Here is a 26,968-nt window from a genome sequence, read left to right as displayed (position 1 = left end):
CCTGTTGTTATATCCAATACAGTTATAGACATAGGGACAATGATGGTCAAAAACCCTGACACAGCGGTTACAGAATCTACAATGTTTGGATCGCAATGGTTTCACAAGACGACATGTGTGACAAAGTCGATGTAAGAGGTTCTCGGCTTTCTGTTTATCCTCTGTGTATGGCAGCTGGAAAATATATCTTAAGGAATAAACAAATACATTAACCACAATAATGCTTGCAGTAAGTCCCATGTCTTCACTATCAGTATACATCATCTAAATTTTTTTAACTTCATAATTGTGATATGAGGCAGGTGAAACCTAAAATGTTCATGAATTAACACAGTTTTTACCACTTTTTAAGCAGCTTGGTCTGACTGAATCTGGCCCAAAATGTCCAGTATTTGAAAGGCATTATGGGTAATACTTATGAAGTCATTTTTGTAAACACTCTGTAGATTTTTGGCCATATCTATCTTGGTAAAAGCTATGATGCAACTTGTTTTTAATTATTAAAGTTAGCTTATGTTTGACAACATTTATTTGGTTCTCAAATGCATTTAGGGTTTTGAGATAATTGAGCCGTATTATAGGCATTTTTTACAACAGTTTATATAGATTCTGTAGGAAATGTTCACTATATTAAACACTGTTGTATAAAGAACACTGACATTCTTTCATATTATGAGAAAATTGGGGGTTTCTGAACTCTCTTTCTTGTAATATTAAAACAAACTAAAGTTCCCATCACATTTCAATAGAACATTTCCCATCAATTATCTCCCCTTGCTTTTTATAATTAGTGTTTGTAATTTTACTATACAAATTTCTATGTCAAAATTTCTTTTAAAATAAATTAAACATTTTATTTTTGCATCATTTCAAACACTATTGAGTACATATAATTGAAAATGTATAATTTTGAAAGATGTTCCATATAATAGGTATGATCTACCTTAACAGTACTGTAAAAGTACTATTGTTCATGGGTACCAATTTATGTTGTTTTCATGGATACGCCTAACCACGAAAATTGGTTCCCAATGAAAATGAGATCCCCTTTGATCTTTGTACTGAAAACCTCAAAACCACAAATTCAAGAATCCATGAATTTGTGTTAATTCCATAATCCATGAAAATTGGTACCCAAGAATTAAAGATGAAATAAAGTCCTCACTTATACAGTACCACACTTTTGGTAAACTTGTTGATATAAGTACTGCAATGAAGTTCATACATTTTTAATTTGATCTAAATTGATTCTGGAACTTCGTACTTTGATTTCTGCTAGTTTTATTGTTAAATATTTTGCATGAGGGCATCAGAGGGTTAGAACCTCCCTTTTTTGGAAACTTCTTCATTGCATGCATTTTTCTGATAAAAAAATGACCAATAAATGCCTTTTCTCAGGATCGCCCCAGTTTTATTATGACCTTACATAAATATATATATACCATTTTAACAGCTATAAGATACTCTGGTACATTTCTTGGAAGGTATCCTGGATCTGTTGTATTTGCGTGGAACAGTGTGATCCACATTATAATGTTGATCACTTGGAACATAATGTGTAAACCTGGTAGATCAGCCCATGTATACGGCAAACACTGAAAAACATAGTGTCACAAAGAATGTCATTTAAAATGAAAAAAAAAATTGGAAAAAAAGGGTTAAAAAATCATACATTTTTCCATTATGCAAATATTACCACAATACAATTTAAATCTCTTTGACATATCTTGAGCTATTGTACAATCTGTGGACAGACAGACATTTTGACAAATAACCATCTTGACCTTTAAGTAAATTGGTCTGCTCAGCTCATCATTTATTACTTACACATGTATATGAATTCATAATGCATAAAAAGGTGAAGCCAGATACTTTATTCGGTCACTTAACGAATACAAAACTTAACCAATTAACACAGTTAATATCTGACCTATATATCTACTACAACAATATCTAGACTAGGCAACATGTCAAATATTTATATTATGTAATATATATGTAATTACTTCAATATACAGTGAAATGTGTCTTAACTAAACCAAGAATAGATTGGAAACCTGTCTTGACTGAATCCAGAATAAACTGGAAATCTATCTTGACTGAACCCAGAATAGACTCGAAACCTGTCTTGACTGAACCCAGAATTAACTGGAAACCTATCTTAACTGTACCCAGAAAAGACTGGAAACCTGTCTTAACTAAACCCAGAATAGACTGGAAACCCATCTTAACTGAACCCAGAATAGACTGGAAACCTGTCTTAACTAAACCCAATATAGACTCGAAACCCATCTTAACTGAACCCAGAATAGACTGAAAACCTGTCTTAGCTAAACCCAGAATAGACTGGAAACCTATCTTGACTGAACCCAGAATAGACTGGAAACCTGTCTTGACTGAACCCAGAATAGACCGGAAACCTGTCTTAACAGAACCCAGAATAGACTGAAAACCTGTCTGAACTGAATCCTGAATAGACTGGAAACCTGTCTGAACTGAACCCAGAATAGACTATAACCTGTCTTAACTGAATCCTGAATAGACTGGAAACCTGTCTTAGCTAAACCCAGAATAGACTGGATACCTGTATAATAAGAGAATTCAATTTTGAATTATCTTTGAATTAATTTTATTGCTACTTTATACTGTGAAAAATAAAAACCAGCCTCTTCAGTCTGAAATAATGGTCCAACTTAGAAAGGTAATACTGCATAAAATTGTTTTACTGTAACTAAATGTTGTTAATAATTAATTACCTACTTAGTAAGCTATCTTATAATTATATCTTATAAAGACAAGGACGGTTGGTAGAAATGACCCCTGTTATTAAGCTTTTTGGACTATTAAAGAAGTCAATATGTGACATGTGGACATGTTCTGATTAAATTGACCGAGAACAAAGTCTGAGATCAATATAATCTAACAAGTCCATATATCATGTGTTGACTGAGTGAAAGTCCTTAATTTTAATATTACATATGTAAATAGTGTATGATATATGGGAAAGGCCTTTAATTTTGTGTTTTGCAAGATTACTACATGCCATTGAAAATCAGGATAAATCAATAACATGATTTATCATAAAAAAAGTAACATATTTTGAATACTTTTATGTTTTGATCAAATATAAATTCATATGGAACTAATATATTTCCATGTTCCTCTTTATGCAGCAACTTTTGAAGAATAACATTGAAATAGAAAGTTGAAATTGGAATGACATATATCTACATCTATATTTAATAGTATAGTGTCAATACATATATAAATAGTAACATAACATCACTATGCTTAAAAATAGAAACAAGGTGTCAGGTGCATTGAATATCCTTTAAATTACATGATTATGATAACCAATGAAAAAAGAAGAATATTACAACATATGTTATATTTGTATAAAGAAAATTATAAGAATTCAAATTTGAATACCGGTATATGGAAATGGTTTCATAAAAACTTTTAAGAAAATCCCTCCTCAATTAAAAAAAAATTGACTGCTTGAAAATGCAGATTTATGACAACAAAGTGAATTATTTTGGCAATCTGAGCCTAAGATGAATGTGAACCAACATGTTAGGTTGTTGTCTCTTTGGCATATACACCATATCTAGTCTTGTTATATGAAACAATGCTATACTCAAGCTATTCAAGAAGATTTCATTTAATGCTGATTCATGCTTGTTACATTAGTCTTCTGTTTGACTTAATTCTTCTCATTTTTGAGCCACAAAATAAACATGAAGATGTACATGTTGTCATGCTATGCATACCCCTAACTGTATATGAAGATGATAATAGACAGCACACATAATGTATTCCTCACCTTTGTAAAGCCGCCAACATAATTTGAAATAAGTCCATCCATTTTGAGCTGAAATTTTTTAAACACTATTTTCTCCATTATTCCTGACACTTGAAATGATTAAGTCCCATTGAAAAAGAAGCTGATAACAGACAGAACCCCAAATCACTTACAAAGTATGCCCTTAACAGACAGAACCCAAAATCACTTACAGACACAATCGATCATTTGGAAGCCAAGATAATTGCAACAGAATTCAGTCCAACAGATGGAATGACGGAGATTCAAATATACCACTCACTCTTTGAAATATTTGTTTTGGGTCCAGCTTGTCAAGAATATAGAATATATAAATATCAGAGATACTTTTTTATGTATAGTAGGCTATCTGTATATAAACAAGACCTTACCTTAGCTATATACATAGGATAACCCCAGCAGAGAAAATTCACCATGAAGAATATAACTGGAGCTTGACTGCTACTAGTTGATACAAATGCAAAAGAACTGGAAAAAAAAGTTCCTTCATATTACTACATGGCATAGTACTACAAATAGCAGGGTTTGTTTACATGATTCAAGATACCAGCTAGTAAAGTGAACAAAAGGTGCTCAATACTCAACTTTGACATCCATGCTAATAAAACATATAAAACAAAAATTACTTCATGGTTATGTAAATTAAACACTTGCTTTGTGGGTAAAATTGTTTCCCAAAAGATATTAAAACAACAACATGGTATCATATTTTAACAATAAAATGATATCATATTTTAACAACAAAATGGTATCATATTTTAACAACAAAATGGTATCATATTTTCTATAAGAAAATTATGCTGTAAAATAAAGGTGCTGTTGCATCTACATGTATTACCCATTACCTGCTAAATAATATGTAAGACAGTACTGTATCATTGCCAAAAAACTTTTTTTCATTTATGTTCAGGTAATGTAATAACATAAAGGGAGATAATTCTAACTTGTTTTGTTGAAAGTTGAATATGGTAGCTAATAATTTGTTGTGTTAAAGTATGTCACTAGCTATGCCAGCAGCTAGACATGAGATTACATTTCTAATATGTATGCAGTAAAAGGGGCAGAAAAAAAATAACTCAGATGCAGTAAAAAAATGAAACATGTTACAGTTTTAATTTCTAACTGTAGGGATATATATATACATTGTATATACATTAAAGATAGTTACTGTATGCTGTACAATATTAGAAAACATTTTTTTAAAATTTTCTTAAAGCATATTTACAAGCACTACAAATTTAAAAAGCTCAACATACAACTGAAATCCTTATTTGTGTGCTCAGAATCCTATTACATAAGATAAAACAATGAAGAAAATGACAAACATACAAAAAATTGTACTTTGTAGGTGTCAATATAGCACACACCATCAATCTCCTTCATGGTAGATACAAAAAAATATTAGTTACCTCCAGCAAAAGTCCTACTTTGGTAGTTTGCAAAAGGGTAGGGTCATTAAGGCCTATTTCAGGTTCAATAATATGATTTTTTTTTCTGAAACTTTGATCCCAAGTTTGTTTTACACTGAAGTTAGTTTATCTAAATAAAACAAAGCATATTATGTATTTGAGGAAGTCAATCTACTTGTACAGTAATACTTAAGTGATGAAAAGTAGATAATTTGGTAAGTTACTTCTAATTTGCAAAGTTTTAGTCTATAAATTGATTATTTCAACTAACTAAATCCCTCATAGAGGTTATAAATATTAACAAGTATGTACTATAACTATATTGACATTACTGCTGCATGGATATTTCTTTTTTAATGCTAGAGCTACAGTTGAAAACTAGAAAAATATTGTTTTTGCATGCCTTTAATATAACATAATCACTTTCTTCACATTAAAACAAACATGCAAATCAATTAAAATGAATGAAAATAGGAAACTGTACAAAAGCTTGGATGGTAATACTTGACTACACTACAAAGCAAACAAGCAATGTGTATTTAAAAATCATTCAACCATTCAAAGCAAGCATTAAATGAGAAAACATAAGCATTTTATATCTCACCAGGCATACACAAAAAGCATAAAGATATCCTAAAATATAAATAATTGTGTGTTGCTTATATCTACACCATCAGTATAACAGCATTGCTAAAACCAAACTAACTTCATTTCATTTGTTAAAAGCAGAACAGTAAAATATGTTTTATCAAAGTTAGATTTATTTTTCATTTATTGTAACTTTAAATAATCATCTGATATGTGAATATTAGAGGCAGCTGATAAAAGACAAACACATCTGTTTTAACTTGGAAAGCTCCTGTTCCTTACTATTATTGGGATTACTATGAGATAAAAGTCTTGCAAGGCCACACTAAGTTTATAATTCGTTTTTTAAATGTTGGCGCTCAAATTCTGGGCTGAAAAACCTTATTTTATAAAAGTATCATTCTCAGAAAAAGAGTCCATATGACATGCATATTGAAATTGGAGATCCTGTCTGCAGATAAAAATAGATAAATCAACAAAAAAAGGTTATTTATCTATGAATACAAATGCTGCAACACTTTTTAAATCTTGATCACTCATTTATAGATTTTTGGGAAATTTTTTTTCCATTTCCCCTTAATACCATTATCAGTCACTTAATTATTTAATTTCTATATTACAAAAATAACAAACAAGAGGCTCCCGGGAGCCTGAATCGCTCACCTGGTTAAATTTTGCCTTTTAAGGGCAATAACTCTAACAAGGAGTTGTCAGACAATTTTGACTGCATTTGATTCATTGGACACATTTGTAAGCCTTATAATAAGGATCATTTCAGCAATTGAAAGCTATTGGCTAAACCTAACAGATTTGGAGATGTATGCAAAAATCTGCTGTCTGACCACATTGTTCTATTTTTAGTATATTTCAGTCATGTTTTTTCAGCGATCAAAAATCGGTCATTTTGTTAAGGATACCCTATAAAACAAAAATGCCAACTTTCATTGAATTTTGCAAAACAGTTTCTGAGGAGCAGATTTTATAAAGTAATAACATCAAAAACAGCAAAAAAATGTCCAAAAAGGGCAATAACTCCAACATGGGTCGACAAACTTTCACAAAAATTTGACCACAGATAGACCTCTTCATGCTGAATAATTTTTTCCCATATCAGATTTTGGTTAAACCTAACCATTTTGGAGATATATGCAAAAAGCTGCTGTCTGACCCCTATGTTCTATTTTTAGTAACAGCGGCCATGCTTTATAACGGATAAAAAATCCTCACATCAGTTCTATGCATGATACCCCAAGAAACATTCATACCAAGTTTGGTTCCAATTGGTCAGGTGGTGTCAGAGAAGATTTTTGAAAGAAATAACATTCAAAGTAGCAAAAAAACGTTGAAAAAGGGCACTAACTCCAACAAGGCTTAACATATCAAAATGAAAATTTGACCACAAATAGATCTCATCATGGTGAACACTTTTATCACTGTCAGAATTTGGCTAAACCTAATGGTTTATGAGATATATGCGAAAAACTACTGCCTGACCCCTATGTACTATTTTTAGTAACGGCAGCCATGTTTTTACACAGATAAAAAATCCCCACATCAGTTCTATGCACAATACCCAAAAGAACATTCAAAGTAAGTTTGGTTCTAATTTGTCAAGTGGTGTCAGAGGAAACGAGTTTGAAAGAAATAACATTCAAAATAGCAAAAAACATTGAAAAGGGCAATAACTCCAACATGGCTTAATAGATTAAAATGAAAATTTGACCGCAGATAGATCTCATCATGCTAAATACTTTTATCACTGTCAGAATTTGGCTAAACCTAACGGTTTATGAGATATATGCGAAAAACTATTGTCTGACCCCTATGTTCTATTTTTAGTAACAGCGGCCATGTTTTTAGACGGATCAAAAATCCCCACATCAGTTCTATGCACAATACCCCAAGGAACATTCAAAGTAAGTTGGTTCTAATTCGTCAAGTGGTGCCTTCAGTCAGGTGAGCTAAAAACTGGGTGTGACTTCATCAGAAACATTGCATATATATGTATTTACAAAAATCCTGTCAAACATTGCCTTCTCACATAACAAAATTAGATTTTATGTGATTAAGAACAAAGTTTGTGAGCATTAAAGCAATAAGGCATATACAGGCTGAAACAAAACAAATATGCATGTAGATACATACATGAAATCCATGTTAGAAAAGAACCATTTAGGGGCAAGTTTCTCCAAATAACTGACTACATCATGATGTTTCTCTGAGGCGGCTAACATTAAAGGTGTTCTGTGATCACTATCTTCAATGTTTGGTTCTAAATCATGCTAGAATTAATAAAAATGTTGTACCGGTACATGCATATCAAATTTATACTTATATTTTTGTAAATATCAGTCATGAGGACAACCAAATGGTGAATATATATACATAAATAAAACAAATCAAATTAAGAATGGGATAAATTAGTCCAAATTTCCTCTGACCCTGCAACCCTCCTCTTTTTTATTTGGATATTGATATTGGGTTGGGGTCAGAACGATGTGCCATACAAAAAGTTAGAGATTTAGCAGTACTATGGAGCATCGCCCTCCAACCGCTTGTAACGATTCTCAAGTTGAAAATGTGCATGTCATACCAAATTTGCTACAAAAATTACATTCATTATTGAAGTTTCGATAATTTTCCACGAGAGACCCAGTTTTGTTGACATTTTGAACCGTAATAGAGAGTAGGCGGAGCTTGTTACCTTTTTCCAAATAAAAAAGAGGAGGGTTGCAGGGTCAGAAGAAATTTGGACTAGGGATAAAGGAAAGAAGAGGCTGATTTATTGAATGACACGAAATAAATTCACATAGTCTTCTGCTGAAAATTTTGTCATGAAAAAGTACTTATCTTTCATTAAGATGGAGCAAAGCACAATGACACCAATTGATTTACTTGATTAAATTTTAGAAGATATATAATAAGCTAACACAATAACACAATCTGACTTCCAACGTGTGAAATATAATGAAAGGATTAAGACCTGTACAAATATTATTTTTTTACAAGTTCCTCCTCTATTTCATGAAGACAACTTTTTACAAAATACTAGTTTGTTGAAGGGAATGGCCAATAAGTTTGACCTGGGAACCATCTACAAACCTGAAACTTTTGTAAGAAATTCTAGAAAGTTGCATAAAACAATACTTTGTGATGACACTTTGACATGTAAATGAGGTAACAACCCATAAATAATTTTTGTGTAGGTTTAGTCATCTTTTTAGCACAAAAGTTTACCAATAAGTCTTTTCAGTGGGTAAGCTAAACTTTTCACTAATTAACAGGGATGTAATTTTTTAATAAGAATATGCCCCTTACAGACTAAAATATCTTTGATTTTGAATTGGATTTCAATGTTATAAATTGCCACTGATTAGTATATAGTAACCACTGACAATATGTACATACATGTTCACATAACTCTTTTACAGCCTTCAGATTACCAGTCATAGAAGCTAAATGAAGGAGTGTTCTCCCTTGGTGGTTTTTCTGATGTCTATTCATCCCACAGTGCATGAACAATCTCATCATTTCCAACTGACCTAAAATAACAATTGAAATAAATATGAGCTGATATTTTTTCATCCAAGTGGGGTTGTTGTCTCTTTGATGCACTCATCAAATCCATTCTTGTTATACAGAATAGGCTAGATTTTCTGATGAAGCACAGAATAAGTGTCTTCCTATATATTTTGTATGACGAAACATACAAACAGATATTCATTTTAAAATCAAACCATCATGATATACCAATTGGCACATTATGAGATTAACAAATGTTTAACTTATATTCAAATAGTAGTATATACTTGCAACACCACACTATGTAACCAGGCAACAAGAAATAAAGAATAAAAAATAGCACTCAAAATAAGTGAAACATGAATCTGTTCAACACGATTAACTTTAGAAAATAATTTTTACGATAAACTAAAAACTCAAAGAATTTCATTACATTAATACTTTACTGGATTCACACTATTTGCCAATAGAAAACAATATTTTTTTCATTCAAAAATTATATAAATAAATAAGACAGTTAGTAGTGGTAGGATATGTGTACCTGCTTTCACAGACCAATGCAAAACATTATTTCCTTCATGATCCAGCGATTCCAATGCTGCTCCACGTCCCATTAAATATCCTGCCAAAATCATATGGCCATGTTCTACAGCTACCATTAAAGGTGTGCAGCCTTTATAGTCAGCTACGTCTACAAAGACACCTGCCTGTAATAATATATCTACAATGTCCATATGGCCATTAATACAAGCCCAGTGGATTGGCCGTGATCCAACATCATCATTTCCTGCTTCATCAACAGGTACATTCTGGTCTAGTATCAACTTCAGGATATCTTTATGTCCACCAAGACATGCCCAATGCGCAGGTGTGTGCCCTTTGTCATCTTGTAATGAGAAGACCTCTGGTCCATCTAGTGTTGATGATTTTAGGGAAGATATATTACTGAAAAAAACAAAAACAAAAACGATCAACAATATTGCTATTAGAAATTTTATACATGCATGTTATAACTGGTCCTAATTTTTTTTAGGGTAGATTTGACTGACTCTCATTTAAATTAGCCTCTTTTGAAAAAAGTGCATTGTGTACATTATTTCAGATCATTTAAAGATGTACTGATTAACTGACCAAATAAATGAATAAAGTGTAAAGAAAATCTTAAGTGGCTATTGCACATTATCATTTTTTGAAATGGGCAAATGTCAAAGGTGCAGTTGACAACTTTTTTGAATTAAATATCTTTTTCCATTGCCTATGCATTAAAAAAAAACAACTAAAATTACTAAAAAAATGTATGTAAATACAAATAATATTTTCATATAATAGTCAAGAAAAGAAGAAATGCATTATGAAGTATACGAAGTCTGAAAACTTTCCAGAACATTTCAGCACTTAACATATTGAAATAATAAAAACAAAATTGACATTGTTAATATCGTGATTTGTTAGTTTTGGGTTAAATAATGGTTGATTCCAGAGTCTGAATGTGAATAACTATTTTTTTTGTTACATTCACTACTTTTTGTTGGACATATACAGCCTCATATTTTTAAGCCTGTGCATCATTTCACTTGCATTTGTAGTTTCATCAATAAAATTTAGTTCCAGTGCATTGGCTGTGAACGTTGTGTAAATCAGATTTTAAGTTGTGTTTTTGATATCAACCAGCTTTCGATGACTTTGTTTTTATAAAGTACAAGATGGAGAAAAGACATTTAATGGAATTAACACAAGTTATTATCAATGTGACATGTCATACTCGTTCTTTTTTAATTTTTATTTTTCAAATATTTGTGTTACATGTATTTCAAATTCTGAAATGTATATATACATGTCAGTACTTGAAGTAACAAAAAAAAATGCCCATGCATTTGAAAAAATAATCAACTAAAATGACCAAAAACATAATTATGTACATACATGTACATGTTGTATGTACATACAAATCACATTTTCACATTTTGGTCAAGACAATTATTGTACCTAATTAAAAAAAATATCGATTGATTAATTATGGTTAAACATCCCATGGCAGATAATTCATGAATTTCCGGACAAAAAATGATTGACCAATCAAACAGACCCTGTTTTGTACTAGTCTGACAAGCTCATCCAGATCTTTATTGAGCTAGCTCACAAAAGCAGCAGCCAGCAGGAAGGCATGCCACCCACTCAGACATTACTGTAACTCCAAGCCAATCAGTCACCAATCCATCCCCTTAAATACTGCATGCTTCACAATGAAGCAGTTACTACCAATTTTAAAGTTTATGGTTTGACTCTGCCAAGGATAAAACCCTATAATACCAGGATAAATGCACAAACATAGAAAGAAGGAGGAAATAAATAGGGGGTTGGAACAGAAACACCAATAGTGTTGTTGTTTTTGGTTTACTTTACAGGTGTTTTTTTATCTTCTGATTTAAAAAAAGAACAAAGAGCCACTACCTGCTTAGTGCATGATTTTGATCTCCCATTTTGTTTAAAAGAGTAATGATACATCTAGTAAATAAAGTTAAGATTCACGGCATTTGTTACGAATGCAAATTTAAGGTTGATATGGTTCACTCATTTATAAAGTCTAAATCACCTATTGTGTATAGGTGGCTATTGTCCTTCTATTGACCAGCATGTCAATGTGAATAGAGTTCACCTTTAATACATCTCAAAACATTATCTCAACTTAATTTATTTTGGCACACTCTACAGAATTGATAAAATCAAAACAGCAAAAGCCTAGTCAGTTTTTTTTTTTTTTAAATAATTTTACATATGTGAGAGGTGAGCATAATTGAAAACACAAAAATTCTACTTCTTGGCCACTGTCTGAGGATCAAAACCTAGACCACTCGGTGACAAGCCTAGGGAAAAAAAACAATTCGGCTAAAGAATTTATCATTTAGCCAAGTCAATTAACTGATTGTTTAAATCTCACCTACTACAACACAGGCAGGCCATCCTCCCACCTCAAGATTCTTTCGTTCCACAGATCACCCTTAACAAACAGCTCACTTAAGCTATACAAACCCGTGGGTTTATTAGTTAGGCACCAATGTAGCAGGAGAGCATGATTCAACTCACAGAATTCTACCTCTCCACCACCGAGGATCAAACCCTAAACCACTTTTTGAGAAGCCAGCAACAAACTGATTCAGCTGAAGAATAAATCCTTCAGCCAAGTCATTTAAATGGCTATTTAAATCACACTACCTATTTCAATGCAGGTATAATACATGTATATGATGTCCTGTCATGCATAAAATTAATGTAACTTTCTCATATATATGGGATACTATGCCTAAAAATTCTGCTAGATACTCAAGTATGTCTGTAGTCCGATGGAATTTTGTGGTGAAATTGAGCCACAGGCCCTTGTTTCTGTCTATGTGGGGGACTTACTATCAAACATGGGTCGACTATCAATGCCCAAGTAGAAGGCATTGATAGCGAGTGCTGTGAAGCGGTGTGAGCTCTACTGTTATTATGTGTACTTTCTAAATTTCCCTGAAGATTCCCCAATATACTAACAAAAAAAAAAGTCATGTCCTGGAAGTAACAAAAAGTGACTGTCCTTACGGAGAAAATTCATCATTTCTTTCAATCAAACAGATAAAAAAATATATGTTAAGATTACGTTTCAGTAAAAATACATTCATCTTTTCTGATAGTTTTCAAGTCTTTTTCTAATTTGTTTTACTTATTTATAGAAGTGAATGTTATGTTGCTGTTACCCTAACCCGCCTCGGAAAAAAACATAACTCTGATTATATTATCAAAATCAAAGCAAAATCGATAGGAAAAGCAATCATTTTCTTGTTTGGAATTTGCAGCTATCGTCTGAATTTTGTTTATGTCACATGATATGCGTAAAATATTCCCAACATTCGTGGAGAACAGGGATTTTCCGAGCGCTCGTCACTTTCGTCATTGGTGAAAGCCTTTTTATATTCCCGAAAAAAAATTTGGTTACTTTCGTCACTTAAAAAATCAAAACGTATAATTTTTATCGCCACTAAAATTCGATTCTTACTACAATTAAACGACAAGTTTACGACCCAAGCCAATTAACTGTCAATTAAATGATTTCACCTTAATCCCAATAAATTGGTGTCGATGTTTACACAGGTAATCCTATTGAAGTGTAACTGCGTAATTGAATGATAACGAGCCGACAAAAGAATTATGATTAGTTAAAATTACGGCTTGTGTGTGACATTTTGAGCTGCTCATACTCAAATTCTCAAGAGACATAAATAGATAGGATGAATCTATTTTCGTCATTCTTGTACATCGTCATGATTACAAATTTCTTTACTTCTACACGTGACCCTGAGTCACAGGTCACACAACCAAAAACCCAAAAATCTACAAAGAAAACTAGGGCAGAAAGAATTCAAAATTCAAAGAAGAATGGTCAAAGATATTTCCAGCTATTTATTTTGACCAAGAGCAGAACGCAATGTTCTGTTCAGATTGTAAAGCTGCCAAACTCACCAACACTGTCAGTAATATATCCAGTATCTGTACAGATTGATCTGACAGGTCAAAACTGAAAAGGATGTTGCTAGAGATGCCCTTAAGGGGCCTTAAGGGCTAAAAAAATGTAAAGTATTGCTAAGTGCTATAAAGTTATTGACCATTTCGAGAGCGAAGGGAAAGGGGGTATGCTCATGGGGTTGGTATTTTGGGAAAACATTGTTCAAGTTATTCATTAATTGAAAAAAAAATCCCCCATTAATCAACAAGACAGATTTTCAAATAGTAACATTGATTTTGTTTGCTGATAAAATATAAATAAAAATATTGCACTTGCGAAGCAAACATTTTTATCCGGATCGATCCCCGACCTCCCCCCTCTTTACTTTGTCCTTTATTATATAAGTCTTGCACAGACGGTACATGTATAGTAAAGCTCATGGTGCTCGTTTATTCAGACAATGCCAACCCAATATTAGTCGACCACTGTTTGATAGTATTTCCCCCACATAGACAGAAACAAAGCCTGTGAATCGATCACATACATATTTGTCGAAAATGTTTATCAATTTTTGGTCAAAGAAGTTGAAAAATTACCCGGCCTTCACTGAATTAAATACTATATGAGAAGAACGATCATCATTTTGTAACATTATATCGGTCATATCCTTTATCTTCTTCCATTCATCAATACAAACTTCTCAATAGTGAGTAACCATGCACGCAAAGAAGTCAGGGAAATGAAATGGTGAAATATGTAAGTCAGTTTATTTCGTACCTTGGTATATTCGTACCTCACGTGGCGTCGCGTACCACACACACACACACACACACACATATATATATATATATATATATATAGCAACATTGAAGGGGCAGACAACCTATTCTAAATGTAGTGTTCCAGTGTGCGATGAAATGATACACGATATAAGCAAATAAAGACCATACGTTTACGTCTTTACAAATCTTCAGTCACGTAAAATAAAATCGCTTTATCGACAAGTTGAAAGGTTGTATTTGAGAAAGTGAAGGTCTCTGTCTTAGAGGCTGTAGACGCGTAACGAAAAATCGTGGCTGGTCCTCTATTATTCATCAATAAAAACAAACAAAACAAACAAAACAAAAAAAAAATAAAAAATAAACAAACAAACACAAAAAAAAAAACACAACACAACGCAACACAACACAAAACAAAACAAAGAAACGTGGTTCATCTGGGTGTGCTAATCTTGAAATTTCAAGACTTTTTTCGTTATGGGTATCTTGGTAAATTTCATACAATTAAAGAAGAGATTCGTTGATGTGTCAGCAAAGTACACAGGCAAATCCCTTTTTCAGTAGTGACATCATTCAGATGTGTATTTTGATTCAATCTAGAGTTCTTCAAAGAGTATCTACATAGTTCAAATTGGTGGCCATGGAATATAATATTTGTACAGTTTACTAGGTAGTGATCAATTCAACAGAGAGTCAGGGACGTAGCTGCGTACAACTAAAACAGGCAGAAAGTGGGTATGCATCCAGAGAGGCAGCTAATATACATCTCTGCCTTCATATGATACAGAATTCATGTAAAACTTTCCCTAACGAAATGCGCAAGTTGGCGCACATTTAATTTAAGCGCCCGCAATACTATAAATGACGTAGTTTATTACTAAATAATCCTATAGTGGAAACATCTTAACAAAAAGAGATTGAAATTCGGAACATTAAAGAAAAAAGTTTGCCTCTTATCTTATTTGACATTCTAATCGAAATGGACGAAAGAGGAAAGCATTCAACTATCAAAAAAGTTTGTGACAGACGCGACGACTGTGATTTTCGTTTTGTCAACTACCTTTTTCTATGCAGTAACTTTCCAGCTGACCCAGCGGATTGGACTTTTTGTCCCTCATTAATATAAGCCCAGACATGTACACCTCACTAGAATTTGGAACCATTTTCTGGCTAGAACTCAACGGCTTCTGTAAAAGTAATTTAGACAAGGAAATGTTGCCCACAGATAAAAGTGATCACGCCAAAAGTTCTATGGTCTCAAAGTGCCATAACTGATATGGCTTGGCCGTTTTCAATACGGCAAACGACTCCCATTATTGGGCTTGATCAGCTGACCATGGGATTCCTATCTCTTATTACCCACTTTCCATTGTTAATCTCCGTGTTCCTTTGATTCCGTCTGTCAACCAGCTGTACTTTTCCAGTTTGTATGACAAACCGCTGTGTAAATTATTACCTATTTATTAATATCAATAAATCCTTTATTGATATCAATAAATATAACATATTTATTCACACGTTCATAAATAAATATTGATATCGATAAATGATTTATCAACACGTTAATGAATATTTATTAACACGTTATTAAATCATTTATTTATATCAATAAATAGATGAATTATTAACATGTTGATAAAGAGGGTGCCACTAAAAGTTGTTTAATCGTGGTCAGAAAAGTGTTTGTAATTGCTTATTTTATTGGATCTTGCCCGGCATGCCTCATCCGGAATAAGATTTAACAACACGTTTATTAATGTTTATTAACATGTTAATAATTGGTTCAATTTATTGATATAAATAAATAATTTATCAACATGTTACTAATTCATCTATCAATTGATATCAATACATCATTTATGCACATGTTGATTAATATTTATTGATATGTTATTAAATATTCATTAACACGTTAATAAATATTTATCAACATGCTATTCAATATTTATTGATATCAATAAATGGGGAATAAATTCCACAACGGCTTGCCATAAGTTTGTGTAAATACAACAATAAAGTTATTTCATTCTTGTTTTCCTCTCTTCTGAAGTAATACCCAGTTCATTTTCATTTTCTGAATTTGATATCTTATCTTATGATCTTATGTCCCTTTGTGAAGTTATTTTGAAGAAGTTTTGCTTTTGTGTTTGGCAAGAAGAAGATATAAAGCTTATAAAACAAAGTTTAAGGACGATGAATTAAAAAAAAAGAACAAAAAACTGAACGTAGCTATTAAGCTCAAATGGACAAATCTATAAAAGATTACAGAAAACAGTTTAGAAAGAAAATGAATAAATTGAGAAATTCCAATTAAAAAAAAATTGGAAAATTGTAAATGGTAAAAGAGAAAAATCTAAGCCCAATATTTTAATAGATATACTTTCAAAAATCGATGAACAAGATCCTCATTTAGAAAATGATAAGGCGACTGCATTAAATGAAAATTTAAATATGATTATTACTGAAGAAGAGATACAAAAATACATTAAAGAATTAAAAAAAATAAAAGACAAGTGGTAATGATGTAATAGTCAAAGAGCAAATAAAAAGTTCATGCAATATTTTCGTTCCAATTTATGTACAACTATTCAATTTGGAAAAGTTCTAAAAAATCCTTTTTATAAAAATAAAGGTGACAGCAAAGATCCCCCAAAATTGTAGACCTATCACTATTTGAATTTGTATAGGGGAAATTATCTACTTCTGTTCTTAACTTAATATTGAATAACTACGTAGAATGTTTTTTGTATAATGGAAGAAAATCAGGTTTCCGAAAGGGCTATTCTACAATTAATGTTTTTTTTGTACTGTACATGCTTTTTGAACTTTTGAAAGTTCGAGAAAAAAATTATTTTATGCCTTTATAGATTTCGCAAAAGCGTTTGACACTGTATGGTGGTCTGGGTTATGATCCAAGTTAATGTTAAATTTCATAAATGGTAAAATTCTGAAAATATGTTAATATGTTAATATGTTGAGTAACATTAAATCTCGAATCTTCGATGCTTGAAGTTTCTGATTATTTCCAATGCAAAGTATGTGTTCCACAAGCAGAAAACCCCTCACATTTGCTATTTTCTTTATACATCAATGATTTATAAACATATTTTCAAGACAAAAGTGTCCTCAGTATCAAATGCTTGACAGATGAAATTAAATCTGATCTTTATTGATTTATGATTTATGTTAAATTATTTTTGATACTTTACGATGCTGGCATTGTTGTATTGTACTGAATATTGTAAGAGATGGAAATTGAAGTTTAATGTCCAAAAGAATTAAGTTATGATATTTTCTAAAGGAAGAATGCCTAATAACATTAATTTTATCTGTGACGGAATTGTTGACCAATTCCCATTCCTAGGTGTACTCATTTCACGCACAGGAAATTTTCTATGGCGAAAAACTCACAAGTGGACAAAGCTTCGTCTGCTGAGTACGATATCATTAGGAAGGGAAGTTTACATAATTTATTTGTTTAATGTTTAATTGGCCTTTTTGATAAAATTGTCAAGCCAATTCTCTTGTATGGGTGGGAAATTTGGGGGTTCGGTGACAATCGTGATATTGAACGTGTCCATTTTGCAAACTTAAGAAAGGCGATCCGAGACCCTATGGCGTATGGAAAATTTGGACGATGGCCTCTTGAAGTAGCAATAAATTTGCGCATCAACTATTGGGCTAAATTAGTGATAGGGAAACCTGAAAAATTCCCGTTTTACTCTACAACTTTGCTTTTTGAGACATTATAAGGCCACCCCTTGAATATATAAGAATGTAAAACAAATTTTTGATAACTGTTGCTGGTCTTTTATATGGAATAACAAGACTTTTAATAATAACGGATGGCTTTAACGCACTGTAAAACAGTCTCCTTTAGATCAATTCATACAAACATGGCATAATTTGGTACAAACCATCTCTTAAATCATTAAACTACAAATTATACAAGGAAAAACTAGAACTTGAAAGCTACTTTGAAATTTTAGAAGACAAAAATGTACAATAATTATGCTGTTTTAGGACCCTGAATATGAAATTGCCTATTGAAACAGGTAGATGGAACAATATAAGTAGAGAAAATAGAATGTGCAATGTATGTGATAGCGGAGATTAAAGGGACGAATTGGAGAAAATAGAACATGCAATGTATGTGATAGCGTAGATTAGAGGGACACATTCAATTTCTTGTTCAAATGCTCCCATTTCAATATAAACAGAAAACAGTATCTCAAAACCAAGTTCACAAACAGACCCAACATTCTTAAAGATTGTAGAATTAAGAAACTGAAGATTATTGAAAGTAGGTTAAACTCTCCTGGTTAACAAATGATATATCACCATTTATGGCTAGACTTCATTTATTAATTTGTATATTTGTATGTAATCATATGTATTATGTTTATGCGTCTCTATACCATGTACTTTTGGTGATTGAGAATAAAGAGATATATACAGAGTTTTTTTAGTAACGTGTTTTGAAAAGCAGTCATTTTGTTGAATTATCATTACTGTTATACAATTTGAGTTTGGTGTTTTGATTAATTAATTTATATCGACAGAAGGTTGATCGCGCTTTTGATGTTATGACCCGAATTACGCATGAACAATTATCTGAAATATGCCGTAGCATAAAATGTGTAACCCATAAAATACTAAGGCTTCATACCTTGTATTAAACATGGGGCTACAATGTTGTAGCTCCTTTGACATACCTTGGTAGAACTCGAGTATTGGTTTCGTCTTCTTATTTCGATATTTTTATTCTTCTTATAGGATTTAAGTTTGAATCTTGACTTTCTGAGCAATGCTGCTGATGAGAGGTTAACCCTTGAAACACATGTACAGCGTACCGAAACTGGATCTGCAGTCCTACAACAACACTTGTTACTCCTGTAGTGGTATTAACGCAATGTGGATCATGAACAATTCGAAAGATCTTCCGGAGACCATCAGTTCAAGACTATTATCAGAATATAATGGCATTGAAACCTATGATTTTTCAACATTGTATACTTCTATTCCCCATACTCAGTTAAAATACTTAAAACATTATACATCGTCGTTTTTCCAAAAAAAAAAGATGGTACACCTAGATACAAATATATAGTTCTTGGTAGAGATTCCTCATACTTTGTAAGAAATAATTTCAAATCATCTTCCAAATATACAGAAGAAAATGTTTACAAAATGCTGGAATTTTTAATCGACAACATGTTTATCCAATGTGGTGGACGCGTTTTTCAACAAACGGTTGGCATTCCAATGGGAGCAAATTGTGCTCCTCTACTTGCCTACTTATTCACTCTTATGAGACTGACTTTATATCTGATCTGATCCAAAAGAAAGAATATCGTTTAGCTAGATCCTTTAATCTCGGTTTCCGCTAATAGATGACGTATTATCTTTAAACAATCCTAATTTCGGGGATTTTATACATCGCATTTACCCCCAAAGAACTTGAGATAAAGGATACCACTGACACTGTGAAGTGAGCCTTATATCTTGACCTACACTTAGAAATCGGTGGTAAGGGAAAACTATTGACAAAACTTTACGACAAACGTGATGACTTTTCATTCAGAATTGTCAATTTTCCTTTCATCTGTGGCAAATCCCTTCAGCACCTGCTAATGGAATGTCATATGACAAGGTTATGTTGTAACAAGATTGAAGTCATCATTACATAAGTTTCTGGTTTTGTCGTTATCATGAACTCGTGGACCGTTACGATGTATCCATCTGCGCTATGAAAACTGATTTGTTCAACGTGTCATAGTTTTCCTTTCCTTTATCGACTGTTCCAGACTTGACTTTTTATGAGCAACTCGATGGATGTTTCTAGAAAAGCAGAGGACGCTTACCCTACCTGTGCATCTGGTCCATGCTCCCAGTTTTTAGTGGAGTCCGATTGCTCATTTGCTTTTGTTACTTTGTATGTATTATTTTAGTTACTTTATGGTCTTTGCTGTGTATGTCTGTTTTTCATGTCTGGTCTTTGTCCCTGGATTACATTCTTTTGATTACCACTAGAACCTTAGTTCCCTTGATTACTCTTGCAATATTTTTATGACTGGTATTTTTCTATTTATTTTATATGAAATGGTCTTCTTTAATCTATTGCGGTTTGGTTTGACGCTTGCTTTCTCTTTGTTAGAGTAAATGTATACTAAAACGTATACTCGTAACTGTGAATGACTTTATTTAAATAACACTATAACAAATTAGTTGAAAAAGATAGCACTTTCCGTATATATTTAATTGTAACGAATTGCACACAGTTTGATATCGCATGAGTTTGCCTTTGGATGATCAATAAATTGACAACACATTTCCAAAATAACTACTAAGTGTTAATTACAATAAGTTTAATTGAAGTTAATCAAGCAAAACAATAAACTCAGTCACATGCATGACCATGTCTGGTCTTTGTCCCTGGATTACATTCTTTTGATTGTTTGATAACTAAATATAACAAGCAAAAATCAGTGACGCTATTATACACTTAGTTTTATAATCTTTCTCTTAAAAGTAGAACATTCCAAAATATATCGATATACACCAATTAACTGTGTTCAAATATACTTTTGCCCATAATTCTTTTTACCATTACCTGTAGTATGAGCAAGATGTTTAAAAGCTTTTCGGGGATATTTATACGTAAGAAAGTTTCTGAGCCATCATTCACCACACAAAACAAAAGTTGTTGTTTGTCTAAGATTTTTTTTCTAAACTTGAAGTGAGATTTTGAATATCAAATTGTTGTTATTTGTTGAAGCAGAAAACTAGTAATCCATACGCCAGATAACGAACCCCCAGAGGGATTTTTCAGACCTATGTAGGTTGATAGATATGTACATAAGAAAGATAAATCCGCCTGTTTGCCAAATAATAAGCACAGCGTTGTCATGGAAGCAGGGTCTAAAAGTCATGAGGTAATTTCTCAGTGTTCGTCTTTGAAACATTTTGCTTTCATCCAAGTAAAACACATTCTCTTTGTTAATACAAATGGCATCAAAAGAAAGCCATGATATTCCTTTTCCTATTAAGGTATAAAAAAGTTGCCTTTTGAAAAAAGATGAATAAATTAAAAAAAATTACCCACCCACTTAAATATCGCGTAGTAAAGACCGAGCAGTTTGATTTTTTTTCGCTAATGTATGCTGAAAGTGAACAAAAATGAATGATTATAATACATTTAAGTCTTACAAAAAAGGTTTAAAAAGCAAAAATGGCTTATGTTTTAAAAATGTTTGTGACCACAACAACCTGAAAGATAGGCAATTTTCAGATTTTCAAACTTTTGCAATAAAACGTTTAAGTTTCTGTGTTAAGCCGACATTGTGTTTATTTTTTCCAACAATGATCATAAAGCATATTAAGCACAACAAACATGTTTTTTTATGATATAAATTACATATTGCATCAGTGATTTTCGATAATCTTTTATTCATAAAATTATGTGTTCAACACAGCATGATTGATTCTCACAAACATACACGCCAATATAACCCAGCTCCTTTATTACAGGTTTTTAAGCATATGTCATTATAGCTAGTATATAAAAAACTTTAGAAATTACCATAAGTTACTTGATACAAAATGGGAAATTTCGTATTTTATAAATTAAAAAAAAAAGTCCTCCAACTAGAATTATATCTTTGGTTGACAGATTTCAGAGCAAGTGATTGAAAAACATGCTTCATAATCACCAGGTTCTAACCAAAAGTATCTGCAACGAATAATAAATAATTGGGTAAGTCTTAAAACGCATATGAGAATAGAGACTTATGTCAAAATCTCATAATTAATGCCAATTTTGCTTTGTATCCATATGTTGAAAAAAAAAACACAATCCACTTATCTTTATAATGATAATGAAACATCTTAAAATCAACAAGTTAAAGTATCTGCAACGAATAATAAATAATTGGGTAAGTCTTAAAACGCATATGGGAATATAGACTTATGTCAAAATCTCATAATTAATGCCAATTTTGCTTTGTATCCATATGTTAAAAAAAAACACAATCCACTTATCTTTATAATGATAATGAAACATCTTAAAATCAACAAGTTTCCTCCTTAAATGATCATCTGTACCACATGCAGCTAAAATCCTTTTTTTTTTGAAAACGAATATTACCATTTGTTTTTATGTGATATATTTTTAAAAAATATGATATCCACGAAATTAATTTGTCTTCTTCTACTGAAACTCTTTGAGTTACTTTTTAAATGATTAAAATTAAAAAACTAAATGGTACCCATGACCAGGGTAGACCCATATTTCATATATGAAATATCTAATTTATTGATTAGTGATCATCATTATCAGTTTCCCTCTTTTAAAGACCATTTTTTACATTAACTATAAGCTCCATTATATATCTACAATTTGTATTTGAAATGCTTTTTTCATGATCTTAATAAGATAAACATAAAACAATGGTCAATTACTTTTACATATATTATACACTTATATTGCCTGAACTAGGGGGATATTCATTCAACCTCCATTAAAATGTCAGCACTACAGCTTTATTCGAGCAAACATATTGGATTTTGTTCCATCAAGACCACGATCTAAAAACGGATAGTTGAAAATAGAGAATGCGAAATCATTCCTTTTATCGTACATTTGAGTATTATGTTTACCATTATCGATCTGAATACTAAGAACAAGAAACAAACATTCTTTATTATCAATATTTGCGTTATTCAAAAACTGTTCTACAGGATATATACCTTTAGTTTAAATTTTTGAGTCATCGCTGTGTCGATCCAAAATATCAAGTGTCTTTAAATTTTTCTACCAAATGTTGTTTGGAAGGGTCTTTATTCATTCTAGCCATAAATTGTGAATCGTAACAGTACAGAAAAAGGTCCACATAAAGAGCTGCACAATTGTTCCCTATGGGAATTCCAATAACTGGACGATTTCAATTCAGTTTTCAATTTCTATTTGCAAAATGGAGGTTTTTATATAGGCAATAGCTAAAAATTGCCCCTTTCTGTTATTTTCGTAAAATAAACACACAGCAACTCTTTTACAGCAAACAATATTAAATCTTGTATATTGATCCTTTTAAATACAAAAAATACCAGTTTTATGTGTAAATTTCGATATACTGTACACGTGTTTCTACGAGTTACCTCTCATCAGCAGCATATTAAAATCAAATATCTTGGAAGATCATTATTAAAATATTAGTTGTATACTAAGAAGAACTCAAAACCAAAAGATCGAAAGAAAAAGTCAAATCCATCACCGAGAGGTTCTACCATATGCAGTGCAAGGAATGAGGCCTCAGTGTTTTACGTACTCTTAAACTGAGTTTGACTTAACATCCTGTTGTTTATTTAAATATCTTGTAAAAATATTCCTAAAATACCAGATGTGTTGCAGTTTGACCAATGATTCATATTTCTAAAAGTAGCAATTTCTTAGCCCTTCTTGTTCAAATCTGCACGGTGAAATTTCTGTAAAAATAGTCAGAAGATGTACTACTTGTAGTTTTATATCATGTTCAAATTTACTGAAAATTGAATGATAGTTAAATCTGGGGTTACTCCTGGTCTACTACCTTAAACACTAAAGTAAAATTTAAAAAAGCATGATGTTAATGTGAGCAACATACAGAATGGGTATTATACTTAACACAATATACGCTTTGAGTAAAAGTCAAGATACAGTGACTAAAACGAAGAATAGGATATCAATGATCCTTGGACAAATAAACATACAAAATGTCATAAATAACATACATTGACTAAAACAATACACACTGAACCTTAAGAATAAAAGAACTGTCCGAACTCCTCTAAAAAAACTGCGGGTTTAGATCAAGTGCATCGGTAGTGTATCGATAATTGCTTTCAGTTTCACCATTGGTCGATCTCCAATAGTAAGTTATGATATAACGAAGTCCATTTAGTGTTATCAATGAAAGAACGTCATTTTTATAATGCAAACTGAGGCAAAAGGGCCTAATACCTTTATTCTTTTGATAAAGATTTACAATGAGGTATAAATCATGAAAGTGATTGAAGGGATCGGGTAGCAGAGGGGCACCCTGTGTTTCTATTAGTTTACCGACTAACTGTTGAAAAACATGTCCAACACTCTGAAAAATTATTTTGTCGATTCCAACATTTTTTTCAACATCTTCTCCGGAGTTTTTAAATGATAATTTAAAGTAATTTTTAACATAAATTAGAAGTTTTGCCAATTACTACTATATCTTTATATGGGTGTTCCTTCTTTGTAGGAATGTACGATGTTTTCAAGTAGAGATATTAACTGCGCATATGAAGTTTTATTGTGAAGTGATGAAAAAAGGGAGCCTTAATATTTGGATAATTTCATAGAATTTATATTTTCAAAAAATTCGTTAACTTTGAACGTTTTATTATCCACATAGAATTTATACCACATGGCAAAAAAATGTATCGTGGTAGGACTGACGACCAATTGTGACGACTGTGAGAATGAATGTAAGTAATTTAGAAAAAGGCTTGGAAGTGCACTTTGCTGAACGTTTCTTGTACAAAATTTTGAAAAGTTTATGTAATCAATGCATTGACGGGAGATCACAATAGTAATCATTTGAAGAGAAATTAAATAATGATAAAATTCATAATTTCTATGATTATGACAAATTTCTGGCCTTGATGGAATGGTAGAGGTGTAAGTCTTGTTACTCTCCGAATCATATACATGTACCTCCAATAATAAACACTATAATACTACTTACAGAGACAAACAATGCTATGTGGGCTTCTGAAGATATGATTTAAGGTTTTGTAGTGATTTATTCAAAGCTCTTCATTCAGGAGTACAAATATCAATTACATGCCACTCAATAAAAATATAATTTAAATACAAATAACTTCTGATAATATGATTTTCCCTCTAAATGTTAATTATAAATTTCTATTAAAAAGCCCCCCCAAAAAACAACTAACAATTACAAATAACAAATATATATATATGCCGGGTCATTCCTTAACACGAAAATTTGACCACAGATAGATCTTATCATGCTGAACATTATTATGTCAGAATTTGGCTAAACCTAACGATTTTGAAGAAATATGCGAACAAATTCTGACTAACCCCTATGTTTTATTTCTAGTAACGGCAGTCAAGTTTTTCGACGGATTAAAAATCCCCATTTCAGTTTTATGCAGAATACTAAGAGTTAATGACGACATGGGGTACCAAGTAATGGCAATAGCTCACTATAAACTATACAATAATTCAATTGATCAATTTAGTGTTGAAAATAGAGTAAATTATACGGAATGCTGGAAAATCTTCTAAATCAGATACATTTATTGTACAAATACGTTATTCAAAATGTCCGTAAACATGATACAATATAATCTAGAACAAAAAAACAGATAAATGAGTTTGTACTTGATATCACTTATGAAAATCTCATACCTAAATCAACTGTACCAGCGTCAAGAAATTACTTTCAGATTTCAAGGGATTTGAAATTTATCTATGTCTACTTTCAAAGCCTTTGGTGGTATTGTGATTAAAAACTTCAATGGGTAAAATTTCTTAGCCCTTGTTGCTCAAATGAAATGTTATCTTGCAGATCCTTTGACGAATTATGTCAACCGAGCGAAACAACTACAGCTAATAACTTGAGAACTCAGCATACAAAAAGCAAAACGCTTTCAAAGTAATAGTTCAAAACTGTATTATCTGTTGAAAATGTCATCTAAGTCCATCGACTGGTGAAGGAGTAATAGCAGATTCAAAATTAGAAGCCCCTAAACCCTAAAGCACACTTAACGCACACTGAAAACCCCATCCTTGTGGAATTGCATTCAAATTAATAAGAGATTAATTGCTTGGCTTGATTATAATTACTTTATATCCATATTTAGACACACTGTTTTGAACTGAGCAGAACATGTCACCCTATCTTGCAAGAAGCAGAAACGAGGCTTAGTTCAGACCCGGTTTTAATTTGTTGGTATGAATGAGTTTCGTTGGTTATTTTTTTTATTGGTAGAAATGAAATGTTGATTTTTCAAACTTCATTTAACAACAATTTCCTTAGGTTATATGTAACACATGCTGAATATTACATGTCAAAATTGTATCACGAGCGGCATCAACATGTGATCCCTATATCACCCAAGGGTCATTGGCACGAGGGTGATATAAGTCGAGCGTTGCTACGGCATCGGATATGGACATGTCATGTTTATTATATCATATATTTCAAATATACTTCATGGGTGTTCAAAGTAAGGGTAAGAGTACACAAATTAATTATTATGTAAATACAGAAAACTTATATATTCACTTTAACATATGACACGATAA

The 26,968-nt window shown here is 31.8% G+C and overlaps 1 protein-coding gene across 3 annotated transcripts in view; it reads right to left on the bottom strand.

Moving 5' to 3' along the window:
• The window catches only part of LOC148604445 (uncharacterized), a 35,393-nt gene that overhangs the window by 4,873 nt on the left and 3,552 nt on the right, over positions 1–26,968 (bottom strand). For 2 of the 3 annotated variants that reach the window (XM_088551159.1, XM_088551158.1), the window contains 6 exons: positions 9,902–10,305; positions 9,247–9,380; positions 7,984–8,120; positions 4,213–4,309; positions 1,443–1,595; positions 2–174 (listed from right to left, as the gene is read on the bottom strand). In XM_088551159.1, the coding sequence (XP_088407285.1) occupies positions 2–174; positions 1,443–1,595; positions 4,213–4,309; positions 7,984–8,120; positions 9,247–9,380; positions 9,902–10,094 (887 nt within the window). In that variant the 5' untranslated portion in view covers positions 10,095–10,305. Of the gene's footprint in view, position 1; positions 175–1,442; positions 1,596–4,212; positions 4,310–7,983; positions 8,121–9,246; positions 9,381–9,901; positions 10,306–14,436; positions 14,570–26,968 lie in introns of those variants that run through there. The other variant, XM_088551157.1, reaches the window with a different exon arrangement.

This window comes from Perna viridis, chromosome 10 (genome assembly GCF_037379345.1).
Source record: "Perna viridis isolate PV_CMFRI_1.1 ecotype Kerala chromosome 10, ASM3737934v1, whole genome shotgun sequence".
Lineage (NCBI taxonomy): Eukaryota > Metazoa > Mollusca > Bivalvia > Mytilida > Mytilidae > Perna > Perna viridis.
This window is presented reverse-complemented; position numbering and strand designations above follow the sequence as displayed.